The sequence below is a fragment of the Anabrus simplex genome, chromosome 13 (assembly GCF_040414725.1).
Source record: "Anabrus simplex isolate iqAnaSimp1 chromosome 13, ASM4041472v1, whole genome shotgun sequence".
In the NCBI taxonomy this organism is placed as follows: domain Eukaryota; kingdom Metazoa; phylum Arthropoda; class Insecta; order Orthoptera; family Tettigoniidae; genus Anabrus; species Anabrus simplex.
Window position 1 is genome coordinate 96426918 of NC_090277.1, and position 23450 is coordinate 96450367.

The 23450-nt window shown below is 40.8% G+C and overlaps 1 protein-coding gene across 2 annotated transcripts in view; it reads right to left on the reverse strand.

The window, feature by feature from the left end:
- The window catches only part of LOC136885019 (troponin C, isoallergen Bla g 6.0301), an 86028-nt gene that overhangs the window by 18275 nt on the left and 44303 nt on the right, over positions 1 to 23450 (reverse strand). The window contains exons 3-6 of one of the 2 annotated variants that reach the window (XM_067157404.2): positions 18937 to 19080; positions 11534 to 11653; positions 10563 to 10694; positions 4457 to 5548 (exon numbers count right to left, since the gene is read on the reverse strand). In XM_067157404.2, the coding sequence (XP_067013505.1) occupies positions 5523 to 5548; positions 10563 to 10694; positions 11534 to 11653; positions 18937 to 19080 (422 nt within the window). In that variant the 3' untranslated portion in view covers positions 4457 to 5522. Of the gene's footprint in view, positions 1 to 4456; positions 5549 to 10562; positions 10695 to 11533; positions 11654 to 18936; positions 19081 to 23450 lie in introns of those variants that run through there. The other variant, XM_068230179.1, reaches the window with a different exon arrangement.

Sequence of the window (23450 nt, forward strand, 5' to 3'; positions counted from 1 at the left end):
AGCACTGATTATAACATTATAACATATCTGTTAAAAGTCCACGCTATTAAACAAAGAATGATATGTTTTATTTTAAAAAAACATCAAACTATACCAGATCACACTACTTTTCTTATATAAATTGAAATTTATTTGGAAATGTAGAAAAATTTATGTTTAAATTCTGTATTCCCTTTAATATTTGAAAGTCAGAACTTATCTTAATGGAGGGATTCAATGGAACTCCCTCTCTCCTCGCTAGTCCAGGTGGTGTAATGCTCTGTCATTGGCGTGAAGCCAACTGGCTAGTTTGTCCTTTTCATCATGCTCTAGTCAATGGCTACTTTGAATTGTACTTTTAACTTTATTATTGTTCGGTCTAGAAAGCCAAGAAAAACGGCCGAATCGTTTGGTAGGCCAAGGCCCTTCAAGGGCTGTAGTGCCATGGGTTTTTTAAAAATTATTATTACTATATTTTAAATCTTTTAGAAATTATGTAGGGTCTTTTAATGAGCTTTTAATTGCCTGGCTAGTTTATTGGTAATTCTTCATTACATCATTTTCCAGTGATGTCAGTGCCATTCATGGAAATGTATTTGTGTTGTTATTATTTGTTATTGTGATAAATAATAACCTACCAAAACGTCTAGAGCAACTATGACACTGTGTAAATTCAGAGAATTTACTACAGATAAGAATCTGATGATGTTCTTTGAAGAACGAAACATGTCATTCTTTGTTCAATGGTGTGTTTCTTTTTTTTTACAGGCATGTTATAGTGTTGTGTGTTCTAATTAGTGTTTCTGACAGATTGAAAAGCTTTAAAGTTACATGAACTGAGTTAGCACTGAAAAGTATGGCTTCCTTCTTAACAAAATACATATTATTTCATGAAAGACATGTTTTAAAAATAAATATGGCTGCACTGCAGTTGGCGACATAGGCTGGAAGACTGTGACTGTGAGTAGCCTGCCAGTTTGTCTGTGTGTATATGGTGAAGGAAAGGGAGAAGGCAAGCTGTAACAGTTTTGCCTGTAAGGCCAGTCAGAAGGCCAAACTGTATGTGTGTGGGGGCCCTTAATCAGTAAACACCATCTGATCACAAGTAAATGGACACCACTTTGTACACATAAACTAGAGCCTAGATATCATTTGAATGTGGAATGGTTATTGGTTCCCACATCAGTAAGAAATCTATCAAGACCATTTCTGCCCTTTTCAAGCTACTGAGTCGACTGTGGGTCGTGATCGCGAAGTAGAAATGGGAAGATACAATCCCGGCAAAATCATCTTCAGACAGGCCACATGTTGACTGACAAGGACTGTCAAGCATTGCAGAAGGTGATACGGAAAAATTACATCTTATCGTGTAATACCTTTATCTGTGAGTTACATATCTAGCACCTTGGCTGTGCACATTTCGCTAGTGAATGCAAAGTACTGCATTCAGTGGTGTAAGGTGCATCTCCACTGATCCGTGGATGATTAGAGATACCGGTACTTGATTTGGAGTGATGGACTGTGATGGATATGAAAATCAGATGGGAGGGTTTAGGTGTGGCAAATGCCAGGCAAACAACATTGGCCAGCCTGTACAGAGATCACTGTGAAATTTGATGGAAGTCAGGTGACAGTGCAGGAGGTTCTTTTCATGAAAGTAATTTGGGCCTCTCATAATACCAAAGAGAACATTAAAGAGAGGAGGATATAAAGGACATTTTAGCCTGTTGCATGTTTTCTGCGGTAGAAGACCTGTTTGGAGAAGATCACTGTCTCTTTCAATATAATAAAGCTTCATATCACCGAGCTCGATAGCTGCAGTCGCTTAAGTGCGGCCAGTATTCGGCAGATAGTAGGTTCGAACCCCACTGTCGGCAGCCCTGAAAATGGTTTTCCGTGGTTTCCCATTTTCACACCAGGCAAATGCTGGGGCTGTACCTTAATTAAGGCCATGGCCGCTTCCTTCCCACTCCTAGCCCTTTCCTGTCCCATCATTGCTGTAAGACCTATCTGTGTCGGTGCGATGTTAAAAAAAATACGACTAGCAAAAAAAAAACTTCATATCATGAAGCAGGGCCTATTCGTAAGTGGTTTGTGCACAGTAATGTTTCAGAAATAGGTTGGCTAGCCCCAAGCCCCGACCTCAGTCCTATCGAACACCTCTTGGAGGAACTAGAATAGTGACTTTGCTCCAGAACCCAGCGATCCACATTACTACAGTAACTATGCTTGCTACAGCGCTGCAAGAAAGAATGGTTTGCCATTCCCCTGAATATGTTCTGACATCTGATAGACTGTCTTCCGTGCAGAGTTTGAGCTGTAATAAATGCTAGCCCAATAGAACCATGTATTAACCTTTATGCTACAAAATTACGTTTGGACTCGTGCACAAAATAATGCAATTATAAAGGGGGGAATGGTGTCATATTTCCTTTTGGGAAAATCAGTGTCTTTCAGCAAATGAAAGTCAAATTGATAATGAAGAATTTATTTGCATTTGACCGGGCAAGTTGGCCATGTGGTTAGGAGTGCGCAGCTGTGAGCTTGCATCCGGGAGATAGTGGGTTCGAACCCCACTGTCGGCAGCCCTGAAGATGGTTTTCCGTGGTTTTCCATTTTCACATCAGGCAAATGCTGGAGCCGTACCTAATTAAGGCCATGGCCGCTTCCTTTCCATTCCTAGGCCGTTCCTATCCCATCGTCGCCATAAGACCTATCTGTGTCGGAATGGAAATTCTAAGTTCCCATGGAGGGAATTAGATTCTTTTCCACCAATAGAGCATATCAAAAATCAGATCAAAAATTAGATGGATGGCTTTTCCGGCGTTTGCGATGTAAAGCAAATCGTAATGATAATATGTCTCTCCGTCATGGCCATTCCTCAGTCTTCACATCACAGCCTCCACAGTTGCATCACGCATTTCTTACAGCTAATTTTGTGATGATATAGATGTTGATTCCCATAGGGAATCTGAAATATTTGTCCTGAATGAGCAAATTTATAATACCAATATAAATGGTCCGTTATTGGACATTATAAATTTTCCAGCTAGCTCATTCTTGGTTGCCAGCGTTTTGCCCTCTTGTGCTAGGGTGGGCTCATCAGTTGGTACCTAGCACACCTACCAATACGCTGGCTAGTGCATACCGTGGAGGCCACTGCGTAGGCTAACTGGAGCCACCGGCAGTGCCAATGCACTAAGAGACTTTGTCTCATCACTAAAAATTGATGCCTGCTTGGCCATCAGATGATATAGATGTTGATTCCCATAGGTAATCTGAAATATTTGTCCTGAATGAGCAAATTTATAATACCAATATAAATGGTCCGTTATTGGACATTATAAATTTGCTCATTCAGGACAAATATTTCAGATTCCCTATGGGAATCAACATCTATATCATCTGATGGCCAAGCAGGCATCAATTTTTAGTGATGAGACAAAGTCTCTTAGTGCATTGGCACTGCCAGTGGCTCCAGTTAGCCTACGCAGTGGCCTCCACGGTATGCACTAGCTAATTTTGTGATGCGAAAACTTCAGATGACCCTCAACCATAAGACATATTTATGTCAAAAATAATGTTATTAAATACCGTGTCGTATGTGCTATACTTGTTCCATTGGCTAATTGGAATTGACTTGCATAAATACTGACCATTGAGGAACTTCAATAATGCGTTGTTGTTGTTGATATAACAAAGATGTGAATTACATTTTATTACCTAAAAAATAACTGTGTTAATAAGACAGTGATTGCAGGCTGTGGTACTTAATAAAAACAGACTATACCACTACAGATAAAAATACATAATGTGAAAGGTGGTAAGCCTCTGGTGCCAAGGAAAGAAATAGTACCAAGCAAGATGGCCGTGCAGTTAGAGGCGCACAGCTGTGAGCTTGTATCCGGGAGATAGTGGGTTTGAACCTCACTGTTGATAGCCCTGAAGATGGTTTTCTGTGGTTTTGCATTTTCACACCAGGCAAATGCTGGGGGGCTGTACCTTAATTAAGACCATGGCCGCTTCCATCCCACTCCTAGGCCTTTCCTTTCCCATCGTCACCTTAAAACCTATCCGTATTGGTGCGATATAAGGCAAATTGTATTTAAAAAGAAAGAGCAACGTAGCAAATTGCTACATTGTTACTTGTAAGTTGACTAAAGTAAGTTGAATATCACAGTGAATGGGAAGAATTTTGCATTCATGTATGGTCAGATGTTTTAATTTATGGGTTAATGTCTATTACTGGACAGTGTATCAGAAGAACACTTAAACAACAATTTCAAGTACCGGTAAGTGTCCAGATAGTTTTGATCAGATTTTGTACCTTTTCTCTACCATTTCTTCAAGAATGTACCTTTGGGTGCATCTAATACTTCTGATGTACCGCTATATCTTTGTGCTGTGGGCTTTAATTTGGAACCCCTATGCTAGGTGTTAGGAAGAGGAAAGTGAGAGAAGAAATAAAACTACCATGCAGAAGAGTAGATAAGAAACATATATATATATTGACAATACAGTCTTGCTATTACAAAACAACATTTACAAACACATCAGACTTTGGTTTAAAAATAATACACATTGCTTTGAGAAAAAATAATAATAACACAGTTGATATGTAGAACAAAAAAAGAACATCATCCATAAAAATTTACACAATGTATTTCTCCTAATACGAGACAAAGTTTCAGTTTCGAAAGCTATTACCCTTAAAAGCCAGAGTTCATTATCAATTCATGAAGTAACTTAACCCTTTCTGGTCAACTGCTCACTATTTATGCTCGATACTGTTTTCTTGTTCTTGTGATACATTTTTTGAGGTTATGTTTGATCAATTCAAAGAAAATGATGAATATTTTTGTTCTTTGTTTGTGCTTGTAGTAGTAGGTTATATGCCATTTGATGAGATGACCGGGAAACTTTCACTATGGTACGTGTTATGTATTATTTTATGTAGGTATTTATTCTTTGCGCTGTATCTGTGTATTTCAATAGTTTTTTTTCCATCAGTGTGATCAGCTATAGTTGACAAGCAATACAGAATAATATAACTTATATTCTACCCCTACAATGACCACATTTGCCTCTATTTTATTGTTATTATCTTAAGTTCTTTAAAAACCATACGTTTGTTTTTCAAACAAATTAATCATTTTATATGTTAACCTCAAACTTCGTTCTATGAGAAATATTGCTTCTTCCCTTTACTTTCACTTCCAAAATAGTTCATGTATACTGAAATTTCAAGGTCATCTTGTATTAGGAGAGATACAGTAGATGATGTGTATCCTTCGACTTAGAAGATATAGTTGTAGAAAGGTTACTCTGTGACATTAAGGTAGACGGTATCCTCGCTTGTTTGACGACTTCAAATTGTCTATCGACATTCACTCACAGAAATAACGTATACACATGATTTAATTAAATAGTCTGTCCTGATGAGCACAATGAAATGTCTTAATGTTGGTGGATAAGGCACGTACAGTATAATACAGTTGAAATGTCTTTTGGCATGGAGTTTTCCTGTCGAGATGGCTAACGGTTTAGCCCGTCATCATCGCTCTGAATTCTGGAAAAGTACAAATAAAATTCAGCACTAACTTAAGCATCACACTACAGCATTCCATGATTTAGAATGTATTGAATGAGTAAATTTTGTTGTGTTGATTTTGAAAACTGTTCTGTGAATAAGCCGAGTGTTAGTTTTTTTAGATTCAAACACTAAAGGAACAGAAAGAAAAAGAAGCTCAGAAAGAAAAAGTATAAGAAGTATTAATTTCATATTAGTAACAAGTTCAACTACATCTAACAAGGCACTATCATACTTTGAGATAGGAAAAGTACAAAATTGTTGACATTGTGCAAAACACTGTGCAATGACTAGTTTGCATGTGCAATATTGGCTCTAATGGAAAACTTGTGCACACGAGAACAAAGGAAAGTTCACCCTTGGGTGGTAAGAAAAATTTTTGACTCCGAATAGGAAAATGTTCTGTGGGAGACAGAATCACTAAGTGATCAATATCATTGTTCACAAAATGATAAAATCAGACTTTAAACTTGCTCTCTGAACAGGCCCTAAGTGGGTGGGGGCGGTAGGATGACAACGATATCCCTTGCCTGTCGTAAGGCCGTTTTCGCACCACTCCACTCCACACACCGCCTCACACCACTGACCTCCAGCGGCAGCCCGAAGTCTATTAGTGGTGGGATTTACTACATCTCTTGTAGCCAGAGTTGCCAAATCGTCTACTGTACTCGACACGAAGAAAGGGTAAAGACGGGAGAGAGTGAGGAAGAAAGTGGATTGGCACTTCTCCACACCAAACAAGGATCACTTAGAACTCGTGAACTTTGCAGGGTGCGATTGACTGCTGGCTTCCAGCTCGCTTCCATTAACTAAAGCCGTCATGTTTTGTTCCCAAATATAACTGCCTGAAGTCCCTTTCACTCTTGGCAACAAGTAGATCATGCATCCACGGTCCAAAGTCAAACTGAGATGCAAAAGATGTGGTGGGGAATTGAAGATGACGGCAAGTTCCCAGAAAGGGACAGCAAGGAAAAACAGAATGTCTGAAAAAGTGGAGCGGAATGGTATGGAAGGCAGTGGAGCATGTGAAAGTAGTCTATGTGGCAACTAAAAAGGGCCCCAGGGGCTCTTAACTTGGGAGCATAGGTTGGCAGACATGGAGCCCTTAGCTGAGTCCTAGCATTGCTTCGATTTACTTGTGCCAGGCTCCTCACTTTCATCTATCTTATCTGACCTCCGTTGGTCAACTCTTGTTCTTTTCCGACCCTGATGGTATTAGAGCATTCAAGGCCTAGGGAGTCTTTCAATATCATGCCCTTCATTGCCCTTCTCTTTCTTTGGTCAATACCTTCATTTTGTAAGTGCTGAATCTCTTCCATTTTTTTTCCTCTGATTGGTGTTAATAGAGGATGGGTGCCCAGTTGTACTTGCTCTTAAGACAATAATCACCACCACCATTCTCTGGATAGGGAATGAAGAATGAATCACAACACTGATCACAAAAGTTCATTCCATCTCAACCAAAGTGAACTCTCAGTGTAGTATATTAATTGGGATAATCTTCATACGACTTGATTTGACATTTGTTTGTGCCTGTCCAATGCTTATGTTATGCCATTGATATATTTTCTCTTTTTGTGTGTCTTTTGTGTATTCATCTTAACATTTCTTCCTATTTTCTGAATTCATCCACCTTTCTTCTAATCCTACATTGCCCGTGTCAACACTGGAAATCTATCTAGATGGCCCCTCAACAAGTGTAGATGCCCGCCCTTCTGATGAAGCTGGGAAGCAGAAACGGCTCATAGTGGACTCGTAGAATCCGTAAAACAACACGGATTGATGAGAGGAGGGCCATCTATTAAAAAACGGCAGTGTATGAAGATGTGCTTTCATATTTGTACTTGTCTTCTCTTTCTATTGCTCACTCTTTCTACCTTGATCTGCCATTCTGTTTATCCTATTATGTGTTCCTCGTCATGTTCCTATCTTTATATGACTTATTTAGTAGAATCAAACATGTAAACACTGTCATTATGACAGCTGAGATTGTGGGTGCTGGGAGAAGGCTACAATGCTGGTGGAGTGATGGCAATGCAGCTGAGCTAGCGGCAAGCAAAATAATAGCCATAGCGAATTGTTGGCAGGGCTCCTTAAAAAATACAGGAACTACAGAAAAGGCGCCTGGAGAAACTGTGAGGTACTTTGTCGAGAATCTTCCGCACACCTATTTAAAGAGCAAAACTGGTAACGCAAGTCAGTATTGGGTCAGTTGCGAATGGGCACCAGTCAGTTGCGAATGAGCACCATTCAGTTTTGAGTCAGTTGCTGATGAGCACCAGTCAGTCTTGAGTCAGTTGCCAGTGAGTGTCAGTCACTCAGGAGTGCCTGGTGTAGGTCTTTTGAGTTGATGCATATAGGCGACCAGCATGTCTGTGTGGGATGGGGGCCTATCTATGATGAATTCTATTGCTGAAGACAAATACCCAGTCCCTGAGCCATTGGAATTAACAAATGAAGGTTAAAATCCCCAACCCGGCTGGGAATTGAACCCGGAACCCTCCATGGAGCTGGACAGATCAGTGATGATTGATTGATTAAAATTGCTTTTTACACTTCCCACAGGCATACTTTGTCATTTTCCTGTGGACAAGGTAGGCTAATAATGCGCATGCAAACTAGACTTTGTATGGCTCTTTTGACCATATCAACACCATTACGTTTTCCTGAACACAAAGTGGTACGGGTTCCTCAGAAGAAGATTATGATACAGAACATGTAATAAAGATTAAAATAGAATTTTTAAATAAAATCAGTATTTCTGTATTGTCCCCATATTGCTGACATTTTTAATAATGTATTCGGTGTACATCACCAACAGAAACTTGTCCTGGCTGGAATGAATGAAGGTGGTGTTTGCTCCAACAAAGATTACCTCTGCAGAATTACTAAATGGAATGTATATTTTTGATTTACTCAGTTACTGCTATGAGAATTCATACAGTATATGGCACTAATTTTCTCCACAAGAGATAATTCTAGTTTTATTTTATACACGAAAGTACTGTATATAGCTGAATTGTTTAATTGGTTAATTAATTTAATAGTAGTTAGAAAGTAAGTTATGTTATATTGTATAGTTTAGAAACATGCATCCACTATGTAAGCTAGCATTAAATTTGCATTTGCTGTCAGAATTAGCAGCATTAATCTCAAATACATTAATGTTCATATCAATTGAAGATTATTGTTGCAGAATTGATTAGGAAATAAGGTATTCTGTTGATATGAGAAACACTCTGTTCTATGAAAGAAATTTAGTTATTTGTTTAAATATTTTTATATATTCTTTTTCTTATAGAATTGTTCTCCTAACTAATGAATTATTAGTATTCTGATGCAGGCTTATACATTCTTTGTTCTTCCTCCATTACACTATGCTTACCCAGGGAGCTGTGTATCACTGATCTGTATTCCATGTCCCACACCTCCCTGGAGACGCAAGAGATGTGTGTCACTTCTGCGGTACTTCTTAGATCTTTCTTCAGATCCACTTTGATGCCTCATATAAGATATTATTACAATGGGCTCGCCACAATCGGAGGCCTAACTGCCAGGTTTCAATGACATCACCCCTAACCTGGAGAACAGAAGCTGTCTGCTGGGTTTCAGTGGCATTTCTTCCTCTGAGGGACTAGCACTGAGATAAATGAGCTCCTGTGCCCAAAGCCATCGGCCCCTTTAGGGAGTTGGATTATTTACCTCCACCCAACACTTGGTGCTGAATCACCGGCTTATGTTCTAGTCAGTCCTATAGCAGGGAATTTTTTCCAAGCAGCCAGGTGTATACATACAGCTCTTGAGTATGCTATCAGATGCTATCAGTTGTTAGGCCTTGTCAGACTTCTGTTGTTTATTGACGATTCCCCTGCTTCTGAAAATTTCAGAAGAAGTGATCCAGTCACTCAGAAAGAATGACGAGTGGCAGTAGCATTGAGATTATATCCAGCATGGAAGTGAACTTGACCGACAAGCTTTCAGAGTTTATTCAGTGATGTTAGCTGAGTATTTTGATATCAGGTAACCCTTTGCCGAGTAATTGTATTTCTTTTCATTTTTAAAACTCGACTGCTTTGTGTTCGTTTACACAAAATACGTTTTGCTTTCTCCGAATTTTGTGTACTGAACAGCGAACCAATCCGTCCATTCTGGAAGAAATAGTCTTCTCGAGCTGATAAGCCACATTTACCTCTGGTATTTTGGATGCCTCGCCAGAAGAACGGGCATCCTGGAGAAGTTTGTGGTAGAGGGAAAGGTTAATATCAAGAGACCATGAGGAATACACCCAATCAGATGAATGGACCAGCTGCAGCGCATGGTGGGCAAATCTTCCCACAAGACTACCCTTATAGTGACGGATCACCATACTTGGAGAAAGCAAGTAGGTGGACCCTTACATATGTTTACTCAGTGCAGTCGCAGTAGAAAGTAACAGTTGCATCTTGGAAGGGGTAATACCAAACATCAGCTTCGATGGACCAGCCGCCTTCTAAAGCAAGTGATGACAACATAATCATTGCATCAGTCAATCAGAGCTACATTCTTCCATTTTCTCCCAAAATATATCAACTCATTGTTACTGATACCCACCATTCATTCAAATTGACGGTTACTCTGAAGAAATAAAAGTTGAACATTAAATGTTTGACATGGTCTAACAACACAAACACCTGCTTTTAAGACAATTGATCAAAGTTACACAAAAATGAAGTCAAGAAACTAGGAGATGTAAATATTACACAAGAATTATAGAAGAAAGAGATGTTAATAGGGGTCAAAATATTTCAAAAATGAGGTATAGGTTGGAGAAGAAAAAACAAAAACAAAAAAACATCTATCCATTCAGTTTTAGTTAACTAGAATAAGTCAAATGTTGGTACAAACTTTGATTCCTAAATGTTAGTAGTTGTTATTATGATGGCGTTTATCACATGAAAGGCAGCTAGCACTGAAGCAGACTAAACGTAAAAGCACTGAGATTTATGATACTAACCATCGAAGTCCACTGTACCCGAACCATCAGCATCAATTTCATCAATCATCATGTCCAATTCATCTGGTGTCAGTTGCTCGTCCAGCTCATGGAGGATTTCTCTAAGGCAAGACGTTGGAATATAACCATTACCTGCGCAGTAAGAAATTAATTTTAATTGTCTTCTGACTGTACAAGAAACTCAGCATGACATTCGAGTTTAACAACAGGATAAAAGCACATTGTTATGATGATTTTAGTGAAACAAAATATAATTAAACTTCATTATTTAAGGGGGATAGGAGCATAAACATTTACATATTTTACATATTTTCTTTACATTTTTCCTTGTTTATTTCTAATCCCGACAGTAAGTTTGCGATGCCTAGGGAATCTTTCATCTTCACACCTTTCATAAACCTTTTCTTTCTTTTTCCGCTGCCTTTATTCTTCGAATCGGACCTCTTCCCCTTTCTCTAATGGTAAGAAATGACAGGATGATATCTCGTAGCATTTCCTCCGTAGATTACCAACACGTAAAAGAACTCCCACATGACAGAATCCTAGCACCTCGGCGTCTTCCAAAACCGTAAAACTAGTTAGACGTTTTGCCAAGACATTATTATTATATTATTACCCCCGAGGCACATATATTCCATTAGGAGCCTTAGTTTACCAATTCAATTGCTGCTGATAATGTCACACGATACGATTTGGAAAGGCCATTCACAATGAGAGAATATGCTACGTTTAACGCCGTAAGATTAACCACGGCCGAAGTCTGAATTCAAAATAATTTGCTGGAATGCGCACGAGGGTTTTAAGAACAGCAGTTTCAGGACGTATCGTTTACAAAGTTTCCCACACAGATCAAAAATGCGTTCGTATAATGGATTCAAAATGGTAATCTTTGTCGCTATTCATACGGACCAGTGACCGTACAGCATTTGACTGTTTTGACTTCCCACCTGCTAAATACTTAATTCACTTACCCTGCTTGTCGTACAATCTAAATGCTTCCCGGAGTTCCTTCTCCATGATCTGATCGTCCTCTTCCATTATGAACTTAGCCGCCAACGTCACGAACTCGTCGAACTCCAGTCGACCAGATTCTGAAAGAAATTTAGAATTCATTCTAGCATTAACAAATAAAAACGTAAGTCATCATCCAGCAGTAAACCTTTCAACAAGGCAGTACAGAGTGCAGTCTAATTGAAATAAGGCAGATCATTTTAACTTCAAAAATGTTGATGTGTAACAGAAAATAAATCACAGAACTTTGGCCAATGTTTTTGAGCAGTCAATATGCTAAACAGAACATCAACACAGCTGTGATTTTCCCATGTCGCCCTCCCCTCCAAGGTTGTGCAATGTTCTATAGCTCATTCCACGTTAAGAAAACGGTTTTGCTCTTATGGACCTACAAGGAGTGAACACACCCATTCTGAGACACCCATAAATCCTCGTGATTAAGGGATGGATAAAAAGGATGAGGCATTTTTACCCTGAGTTATTAAAATAACTACATAACATTTCCTTTTTCGTAAATACATTCGTAGGGAGAAAGCACAATGGCGGAAACAGCCATCGCTTCGTAGCCTTCCTTAATTTTCTTCTTCTGTGTTGCTCTGGTACAAGCCTCGTGTAGTCCCTCACTCTATGAATCGCCGGCAGCTCACTTCTGTAGTGAAATCATCTGCAGTATTTATTTGTTGCGGGTGTGTATTTAGACTTTAAATCAGTGCGTAGTTGTCTTGTGTTGAGTGAGTGTTTATGTGATTATTCTACGTGTGTGATTTTTTCTTTTAACATTAATACAGTGATTTCTTTTGTAGAGAAGTCGTGAACGTTATTTATTTGATGCGTGTGTTTTTTAGCCTTCATATCAGTGCAGAGGCCTACTTGTGTTCAGTGTTATGTGATTAGCCTACGTGAGTGATTTATTTGCGTTATGCCTGAGAACGTCACGATACGACAGCACATCATTACCTCCGTTTTCTGGAGATATTTATTAAATGCAGTTAAATGCATCCCTCACCCCTCGAGCCCATAAAAATTATTAGTCTATTTTCTCCCCCAATTTGCCTTACACTTCAGTGCTGAGGTAATGCGCCTTAGTTTACCTCTGATTCTGTACAAACCAAAAATAGCCCCTGTAAACCCCCATCTCTTTAGTTCATAAACATAATTTGCAGCTTAGTTTCTTCCGCTTTTTATCTTGAACTTAAATACTGAATTTCACAAATTTATGTGCCGCCGTTTCCTCTTGATGGTGTTGCACAGAACCATTTGATATGGCAACCCTGTTGTCATAACAGTAATACTGTTTTCATCTGCCTTTGCTGGCAGGACCTAGTGTTTACAGTGCACTATGTCTTCTGGTATAGGCTAGAGCAGTTTTGTTACTTTCATAGATCTGTCTCTGTCTTATCCTTGGCTTTGACAATATGAAAGTGACTGAGGTATGAGCGATGCTAGTAATGCCAATCCTTACGCAGCCAGTCCCTGCTATGAATGGTGTGTAAATGTTGCTCGTGTGGTCGGTTGGTGTATGTATTTCAGTGGACTTGGCAGACTGATATGTAATAGCAACTCTGGCTCGGTGAGGAAAGCAACGGGAAACTACGTCACTCCTCATTTCCCTAGTACGCCTCTTCAGTGATGCCTAGGCCATCTATGACAGCTGATGGCAGAGCTGTTGAGGATCCCACCAGCGGAATCGCTGACGAACTGAACACACTGTTTTCTTAACATTGAATGACCTATAGGTCAATGTCCGTCCAGTGTGTCCAGTGCGACCTGTAGACGGGCACGAGTTCTGAATACAGGCGAAATGGCTTTATCAAATCACGAAATGTGCTATATGCAGAGTTCTGCCCAGGACCTTTTCAATGAGCACAGCGCTCTGCCGTTTTTACAGACCGCCCGGCTAACATAACCTAGATAGGGTGCTAGTTACATAATATGAATACATATTTGAGTCGTCGTGAGTTTTAATGTTTAACTGTCTGATAGTATTGTTTATGTCCTGAGGGGAATAAATTGAAATTGTATCGTATTCATGTTTTACGTAGTAATCCCCACCTGCCTACTTATTTCTGCCACCCGGCTGACGAAAATTGCTGGGGAGAACACTGGATATGATGTGAAATTATGGTGAGGCAAGATATGATACTGGAAGCCCGGGACGAACTGAAGACGCTAAAGTGTTCGGGCTTTTGTTGCTGTTGTTCAGAGATTTCGACAACCAACATTTGAGTGAAGGGGTCGTTCATGGCAACAGCATGTCCTTTAAAACAGTCAATCAGTCACTTACTAGGTAGGCTACACTGGTACCACCCTCCAAATATCCCATTTATTTATGTGAGGTTGCAACAACAATGGTGGTGGTAGTGATAATTGTTTTAAGGGGAAGTACAACTGGGCAACCATCCTTTATTAACATTAATCAGAGAGAAAATATGGAAGGGATCCTACACTTCGCTCCCCTATGGGTGGAGGCGGTAGAATAACACCCACGGTATCCCCTTGCCTGGCGTAAGAGGCGACTAAAAGGAGCTCCATGGGCTCTTAACTTTAGAGAGTGGTTTTTAACCACGGGCCCCTTAGCTGAGCCCTGGCATTGCTTTAACTTGTGCCAGACTCCTCACTTTCATTTATCCTATCCGACCTCCCTTGGTCAACTCTTGTTCTTTTCCGACCCCGACAGTGTTAGCGTGCCAATCTGTCCGGCTCCATGGCTAAATGGTTAGCGTGCTGGCCTTTGGTTCAAGGGAACCCGGCTTCGATTCCCAGAGGGGAGGGGGAGTTTAACCTTAATTGATTATTTTTACTAGTCCGGGGACTGGGTGTGTGTGTGTCGTCCTTAAACAGAAAATACAGTAAAAGGAAAAAGAAAATGAGAAAATGGGAAAAATGTCAGTAAAAATGTCTCAAAAATATTTTTTGAAATCGTAGGGAGTCTTTCATTTTCACGCCCTTCGTGGCTCTTGTCTTTCTGGGCCAATACTTTCATTTTTCAAAAATGGCTCATGAAATCGCTTCCCGTAACGTTCTTTAAGCTTCATAAACTCCCTTTTACGTTATCCCCCTGTGGGTGGGGACGGTAGAATAACATCTACGGTATGCTCCGCCTGTCGTAAGAGGTGTCTAAAAGGGGCCCCAGGGGCTCTGAACGTAGGTTGGCGACCGCGGGGGCCTTAGCTGTGTCCTGGGATTGTCGCCACTTATGCTAGGCTTCTCAATTTTACCTAACCTGGCCGACCTCCCTTGGTCAACTGTTGTTCTTTTCCGACCCGGATGGTATTGGGTTTACGAGGCCTAGAGAATATTTCATTGTCACGCCCTTCGTGACCCTTGTCTTTCTTTCACCGATGCATTAATTTTCGAAGTGTCGGGACCCCTTCCAATTTTTCCCTATGATTAATGTTAATAGAGGATGGTTGCCAAGTTGTACTTCCTCTTAAAACAATATTCACCACCACTACCACTCCCTCGTACGTTAGAACGGATGTTAATTCTTTCGCTTTTCCCTCTCGAATTAGTGGCTCTCATATTTTATGAGCGATAAATGTCATATTTATATTTAGCTCTGGTATGCTGTCCGCTTTGCCGTTCGGTTGGGTGTGTTGCATATACAGCTTACCTCACGGCGAACCCCGAGAGACAAGTTTGTGCTGTATAGACTTCGAGTGACTGTCGTGTTGTTTTAGAAACTATAAAAGTTCTAGTCATCAATGCCACTATGCTGCTTTTGATGACTGCGACAGGTTAGCTCAGTGCGTTGCGACATGGTTGGTTAGTTCAGTTTAGTTTATTGCCTTTCTTCTTTATAAAGTAATGTACATAAAATCATTGGTTACACATATTTCTAAAAAATCACGAAAATTAATTTACTTAACCTCTAAAATTTTGTATCCTTATTGATAGTTAAGAACTAAATATTACTTTTTTTTACGTTAGTGAGATCTACTTTTTACAGATTTGAGTACCACATTAAACATTTCCTTTTAAATAGCCTCGGATTGGCTATGCCTCTAATTTCACCTGGGATTCAGTTCCAGGAACGTATGGTAGCAGGTATGAATGAGTTGTTGTACGAGTTACTGTGATGAATGGGAATGGACAAGAGGGGCCGTATGGACGACCTTTATGGAGCTCTATCGGAAGGGGAGAGATATTTAAAGTCTCTTCTAAGATAGTCTGGTTTGCTTGTTTGCAGAATACTGTGAAGAAGGGAAGCAGCGTGGTATTTACGTCGTTCAGTCAATCTCAGCCATGACAGCTGTGAGAGGAAAGGGCTAATATGAGTTTGGATTGGAATATTTAATACGAATCGAGCACAAGCATTGTAGGCTCGCTGTAGTCCTCATGAAAGTGTTTTGCTCGTACTGTTATAAACTACATCTCCGTAGTCAAATATTGGAAATATTAGACCCTGAACTAATAATTTTCTCGCTTAAGTGCGGCCAGTATCCAGTATTCGGGAGATAGTAGGTTTGAATCCCACTGTCGCAGCCCTGAAGATGGTTTTCCGTGGTTTCTCATTTTCACACCAGGCAAATGCTTGGGCTGTACCTTAATTAAGGCCACGGCCGCTTCCTTCCCAGTCCTAGCCCTGCCCTGTCCCATCGTCGCCATAAGACATATCTGTGTCGGTGCGACGTAAAGCCAATAGCTAATAATTTTCTTGTGCTTCTTGGAAGGAAGTCCCTCATCCTTTTTGCAGAATGTAATGAATAGAATAATCTTTGAGAAATTTTTGTGACATGTTCCGACCAACTTTTATTGAATACTACTCCAAGATTCTTTACATGATCGCTAAATTTTACTGAGCGTAACACGGGGTATAGATGTATTTTAGCATGATATGTATTTACCAATTATAATGGCCTGTGATTTTGATGGGTTCACTTTCAGGCCATGTCTGTTAGTCCAGTCATTAACATTTGCTAAGTCTTCGTTTAACTTAGTGATTGAATTGTTTAAGTCATTAGGCTTTGTGTGAATGTATAATTGAATATCATCTGCTTACAGGTGATATTTACAATTGGTCAGCATCTCATCTAAGTCGTTCATGTATAATGAGAACGGAAGGGGTGACAGTTCTGCACCTGTACTTTGTATTCGGGGACACGTAGATTCGAATGCCCCGTCGGCCATCATCAAACTGGTTTTCCGTGGTTTCCCATTTCTAGCTCGTGATTTTTTTATTGCGTAGTAACACTTCCTCAAGTTAGAGTTTGCCTGAAAGACAAAGACCATCTAATATTGTGAAAAGGAAAAATAAATAAATTGAATTTTAAAAAATTCACCGATGATGGTTTCTTAAAATATTTATTGACGATTTCAAGGCGGAACGTGCAGTGTGGGATGTCTTGCAGAACTCAAACGAATTTTCGAGGTATCGTGCTCCTACTCTCGATTGGCAAGCATCACCCGCCGCGATATATGTAGCTCACTCCCATGGGATATACTGAAAAAAAACCGGCTAAAGAAGGGGCAAACCGAGCATATCCTCGGACATTCCCCGCACTAAAAGTCATGAGCGCTGGATTTCTGAGCCCAAGTTGGCAGGTTCGGTCCTTCATCAGTGCGATTGTACTTGAAAGTACTCAAATACTCAGCCCCGTATCGGTAGATTTACAGGCAAGGAAAAAATCCCTCGGGATAAAATTCAGCCAGCTCGGTGTCTTCGAAAACCGTAAAAGTTTTTAGTGGGACTTAAAACCATAACATTATTATTATTATTATTATTATTATTATTATTATTATTATTATTATTATTATTATTATTATTATTATCCTATTAATGTCCTCAAGCCCGCCTGATGGCCACGATAGTTAGGCGTCAGATATATATGGCCTGACATTGTAGTTAGCCGATTCGAGTCCCATTGGTTGAAAACATTTCACCATCAGTGTTGACTATCACGGTTCGAGAGGTGGTGGTATACAATATCTGATCAATAGATTGCGTGCCAAAAGCCTGGATTCATTTACAAACCTCTCCGCAGTGCTCATATGGAGTGAGGGCATATGACGCTGTTGTTCGTGATTCGTCCGTCGAATGGAGACGTTATGACTCGAGCAGACAGTTTAATGCTATTCGACAGTTGTAGGCTTTGTGCTGGCACGGGGTTTCACCCTCTCCCTTCCTACTACATCACGTCATTCATCTCTTCTCATAAACTCCTCTGATGAAGTTGACGCCAGGAAGGACATCCGGTCCTAAAATCTCGCTACGAAGATTCATCTCACTTCATGCCCGACCCCAGTACTGGTTGCCCAGTTGTACGTCCTCTTAAAACAATAATCACCACTACCACCATCTACCTATCTGATACTTGGCGGCGACAGCTGAACATCACATGGTGAGGGGAACGACTGAAACTTTGCCCAACACCAGTTTATCTAGGTGTAACGCTCTAACGCACAGGCAGCAATGTATGAACACGAAACAGAAGGTCAGTGCTTGCAATGGCATACTTAAGAAGCTGATCGGCAGCATCTGGGGAGCCAGCCCGCACATCCTGAGGACTTCTGCACTTGGGCTGTGTGTGTCAGCTGCTGAGTATGCCGCTCCTCTGTGGAACGCTTCAGTACTTGCTAAACAGGTTGATATTGCGGTCAACGATACGGCAAGGATAATCTCGGGATGACTAAAACCAACACCAGTGCAAAAACTGTACCCGATTGGTTGGAATAGCCCCATCCGACATCCAGAGGGCCACTGCTGCAGACGCCGAGAGAACAAAGAACGGTCATCAAGCTCTCGCCTCAGATCCCGCAGGAGCTTTCTTGCTAGGACTCTGCCGCTGGAGGGAACACCAGAAACAACTCGTCTTAACATATGGAGGATCTCACTGCTCAAAGACATGTCACCAAAGGAAGAACTAGCTCGTGGCGCCGACCTACCTTCCCCTGTATGGAGGTCCCTCAACCGCCTAAGAGTGGGCGGCATTCCTCAATGCAAGAGCAACCTGAAGAAATGGGGAATTCTTCCATCAAACGCAGACCCCTCCTGTGAATGTGGTGCTGAACAAGACCCAAGCCATCTACTTATCTGTCCTCTCCTGGACAACCCACGCATATCACAAGATGTTTTTTAGAGGAAACAACAAAGCCATCGCAGCTGCAGGTTTTTGGAAATGCCGACCGGACACATAAATGAATGACTTGGCTTTTGTACTGGAAAGAAGAGATCAAATCGAAAGCAGCAATAATGCGATAATGATGAAACTGAAAAGGGCCAGAGAGGGCCGGGAAACTACTTAGTCACTGAAGGGGAGAGGCATCCCCGCCTACGTCCCGACAGAAATGTAATCTGAGCCCAACCAGAGATAGCGGTGTCGGGGCTTATCCGTCATGCGAGCACAAAGTGTTAATTACTTACTGTCGGCGTCGACCTCTTCTATGAGTTCCTCGAGAGTTTGTCTATTGAAGGGTTGACCCATCAGACGTAGAATCTCCTCTACCATGTTGGTTGGGATGCTGCCACTCTTGTCCCGGTCGAACGCATTGAAACACTTCTTCAGCACTGAAACATAAAGATAAAAGTAAGTTAGTCTAGGAACAAGGACTTGAATAGTTTAACATAAATAATTTGTAAAAAGAAAACACCTTTTTTTTCTGCCGCTTTTCCCACACCTGTGGGGTCGCGAGTGCGAACTGCGTAGCACATGTGGATTTGGCCCTGTTTTACGGCCGGATGCCCTTCCTGACGCCAACCCTTTATGGAGGGATGTAAGCACTATTGCGAGTTTCTGTGGTGGTTGGTAGTGTAGTATGTTGTCTGAATATGATGAGGAGAGTGTTGGGACGGACATATACACCCAGTCCCCGAGCCAGAAGAATTAATCAGAAGCGATTAAAATCCCCGACCCGGCCGGGAATCGAACCCGGGACCCTCTGAACCGAAGGCCAGTACGCTGACCATTCAGCCAACGAGTCGGACAAAAAGAAAACACCTTTGCCTTTGCGAAAAGCAAATTATAATAAATATGTCTCCCGGTCATGGCCATCCATCAACGGCTGCTAATTTCAGATGGCAACCAACCATAAGACATAGCCTGCACGGTTGCTATGTAACATTGACCATCCATCCATACCTTACATCACTGCCTGCACGGTTGCTATGGTTACACTTCTGTCACACATTTTGTTCGTCACATCACACAAATCTTCGGATCACCCCAGCCATAAGACATAATAAGTAAAATAAAAAATAAAGAAAAGAGTGCTTTGCCAGAACGGTTTCCACTTCTGGAATGTTCACTGCCCTGAGGTTCACTCAGCCTACACCAAAAATAGAGGCATCTCTAGAAAGGTGTAGCAAGTTAGCGCTACGCTGTATAACCAATTTTGGCACGTAGGTGTCAGCTTGCATTCGGAAGCTAGTGAGTTCGAATTCCACTGTTGACAGCCCTGAAGGTGGTTTTCCGTGGTTTCCCATATTCACACCAAGCAAATGCAGGGGCTGGACCTTAATTGAGGCCACGGCCGTTTCATTCCCGCTCCTTAACTATCCTATTGTCGCCGTAAGACCTGTCTATGTCGGTGCGACGTACAACAATTCTTAAAAAAAAAAAAAAAAAGCCATATTGCGAGCAATAACTCTCAACAGCTAACCAAAGTCTGTTTACCATCCTCCAAACTTAGTTATAAATCTTGTTATCGGCAGGGGACTTAAGTTCGCTTGGACTTAGTATTGTGATGTGTTTATAACATAACTCCGCCCACACCCGTGCTCTGCTAAAAAAAATCACTGCCTTCTGGATCGAATGTCTTTGACCTTGGCGCTCAACGTAGCTCTACCGTACCGTGCTGAATATCTTATTATGTAAAACTTCAACTGTTTGCCAGTATTACAGTACAGTACAGGTTTATCATTTTTTTCATGTGGTAATGCTCTTTGCCGCGGTTTCTTTTGTTCCGTTGCTTGTTGTAAACTACGTATTAATACAGAAGATTTTATTACAAGTGAATAGAGATGAATTCAATAATTGGTTTCCAGTCACAAATATTTTATCCATGTCATTATAGGAGAAAATAGAGATTAAGGCTGATGACACACGGAGCGGTTTTTGCCGAGTCGGCCGCCGGCTGTGATTGATACACAGAGCGGTTTTTGCCGACTGTGACGAAACCACTGCCTGCTCGAACTGCATCTAAAATGACTGTTTATAAGCAGTCATCGGGTGCGTATCGAGCAGGCAGTGGACAAAACACATTAGTGAGCGTGACATTAGGTGAGGAAGCTAGCTAAAATTACCGAAAAATAAAGGATTGTTCTTATTCTTATTCCAAAAGACTACTTACTCTATATGTCCTTTTACGTGTATATTATTGAATTTCAAAGATACTTCATGATATCTAATACAAGAATACCTACCAATGATGCAATCGCCGCGTAAATTCAGCCACGCCCGACTAGAGCGAAGCATCAAGTCAGCCGTGATTCAGCTGAATGTATTAAATCTATGGCGCTAGAGCGCGCACAAAGTCTTCAAAACGCTCGCTGCACCGCCAGCTACACGACAGGCCGAGTCGGCAAATCTGCCGCCTGTCGGCGAGCACCGCTGCGTCTGTTTCATCCCATCTGATACAATAGAAACATGCGCCGACTCGGCTGCCGACTCGGCGAAAACCGCTCCGTGTGTCATCAGCCTAAAAGTCTTGGAAGACCAAAACCGGTATTAAAATTTCGCAAAACAGTTGTAGTTTTAATGTAATAAATCAGTCGCCATTTATCTGCATTTAGGGATGTCGACGAGGTGGCAGATTACCTAGTCTTTTCTTAAATAGCCGGGCTGAGTGGCGCTGGCCTTCTGACCCCAGCTTGGCAGGTTCGATCCTGGCTCAGTCCGGAGGTATTTGAAGGTGCTCAAGTATGTCAATCCCATGTCGGTAGATTTACTGGCACGTAAAAGAACTGCGGGACTAAATTCTGACATCTCAGCGTCTCCGAAAGCCGTAAAAGTAGTTAGTGGGACATAAAGTCAATGACTATTATTATTATTATTAATAATAAATGATTTCAAGCATGTTGGAAATGAGTCACCCCTGGTAAATTATTCCAGTCACTAATTCCTCTTCCTATCAACGACGGTTTTCCCCATATTGTCCTCTTGAATTATAACTTTATCTTCATATTATGATTTTCCCTACCTTTAGGAATTCTACAAAAGTTTATTTCTCTACTAATGTCATTCCAAACTATCTCTCCACTGACAGTTGGGAAAATTCCGCTTAGTCGAGCAGCTCGCCTCCTTACTTCCAAGTCTTCGCAGCTCGAAGTGTGCAACATTTTGGTAATACTACTCTTTTCTTGGAAATCGCCCAGAACTAATCGAGCTAATTTCCTTTACTAAATTTTATTCCAGTTCTCGAATCAAGAAATCCTGCTCTGGGTCCCGTACGCTGGAACCATACTCTAGTTGCGGTCTTACCAGAGACTTATATGCCCTCTCCTTTACATCCTTGCTACAACCCCTACATACCCTCATAATCATGTGCAGAGATCTGTAGCGACGGTAGCCTTAAATTTTTCCAATCGTGAAACTGTTAGATTCGTCAGTCTGCCAACACTCATTTTGATTAATATAACTATATGATAAAGAAAACACATGGTAACAGTATGATACTCAACAAAGAAACAACTTAATAAAATATAATGACAGGTTTCGTTCTTAAAATAACATCAGGTTCTATCAAATCATACTCAAATATTTATCTTTATTTCTATTTAAATACTTAAGACTTCGAAATCTGGAATGAAGTCCTGCTTTGTCTCCGCTCCAGCGTATAAGAACGAAACATGTCATTCTATTGTAATTAAGTGATTTCTTTATAAAGTATAATATTGTTACCATATGTTTTATTTTTCTGGTAGTTTATAAATATATTACTCAAAATTAGTTGAGAATCTAGACGTTCACGAAAGAGAAAAGGGATTTACCATTGATGCTGTCACGGTCCGTAATTGTAGACATGATATAGACTTTTTGGGCTTATGCCCTGTCAAGAAAATAAGGTGAAATTCTTTACGTTTCGCAGAAGTCTGGAGAAGTCTTCCTTGTGAACAGTCGAAAGTTTCTCCCGAAGGCGTGGAGCAACGTTCTCTGCGAAACGCAAGGAATTTCACCTTGTTTTCTTGACACGGCATAAGTCCAAAAAACCTGTATCATGCCTGGGATTTAGAATGTTTCAGTAAAAACTGACAGGGTAAGAACTGAACGAAACAACTACATCAATCATGAAGTTTGAAAATGATTAAACGAAATCATTAGTCAAGTATGGATGATGAATTTTGCGAGTTCCACATACTTTCACCTGCTCTTTTACAGCTTATTCATAGTGAGATTATGTTGGGGTTTAGCTTGACTAGACTTAGCTTGGTCTTGGGAAAGAATAACTTCAACTAATGTTCCTATTAGTTTCATTATTGTAGACTACCTGATGTACCTGTGCTTCGCTACGGGATTCTCAGAAGAACTGTCGTTGTGGTATTCCTAACTACAGTTAACTTAAGTCATTATAAAAACGTCAGTAGGAATGTAGGGACTAAACGCAATGCTATCATATAAAATACAAGCTCAAATAAAAAAAACGCACAGTATCTCACTTTTAACAAACAGTACTATGATGCCGATCTAACAGTCCAAAGTTCCAGAGCTGGAATGACCAGGCCGCAGACAGCCGTGAATACTCCTCTGCTATTGTCCCGTTCAGTTTGCACACTGCTCATTCCAATCAGTGCCTCAGGGTATGGATTGAGTAGCTCGAATGCTATGATGAATCAGTGTGTTACGTACCGGTAGTATCAGAAAAATTATGAACCAGAGGAATAGCATGCTAAAGAAGAAAGTTACCTAACTCTCCAGCTACTTCCCGCCAATATTCAGGCAG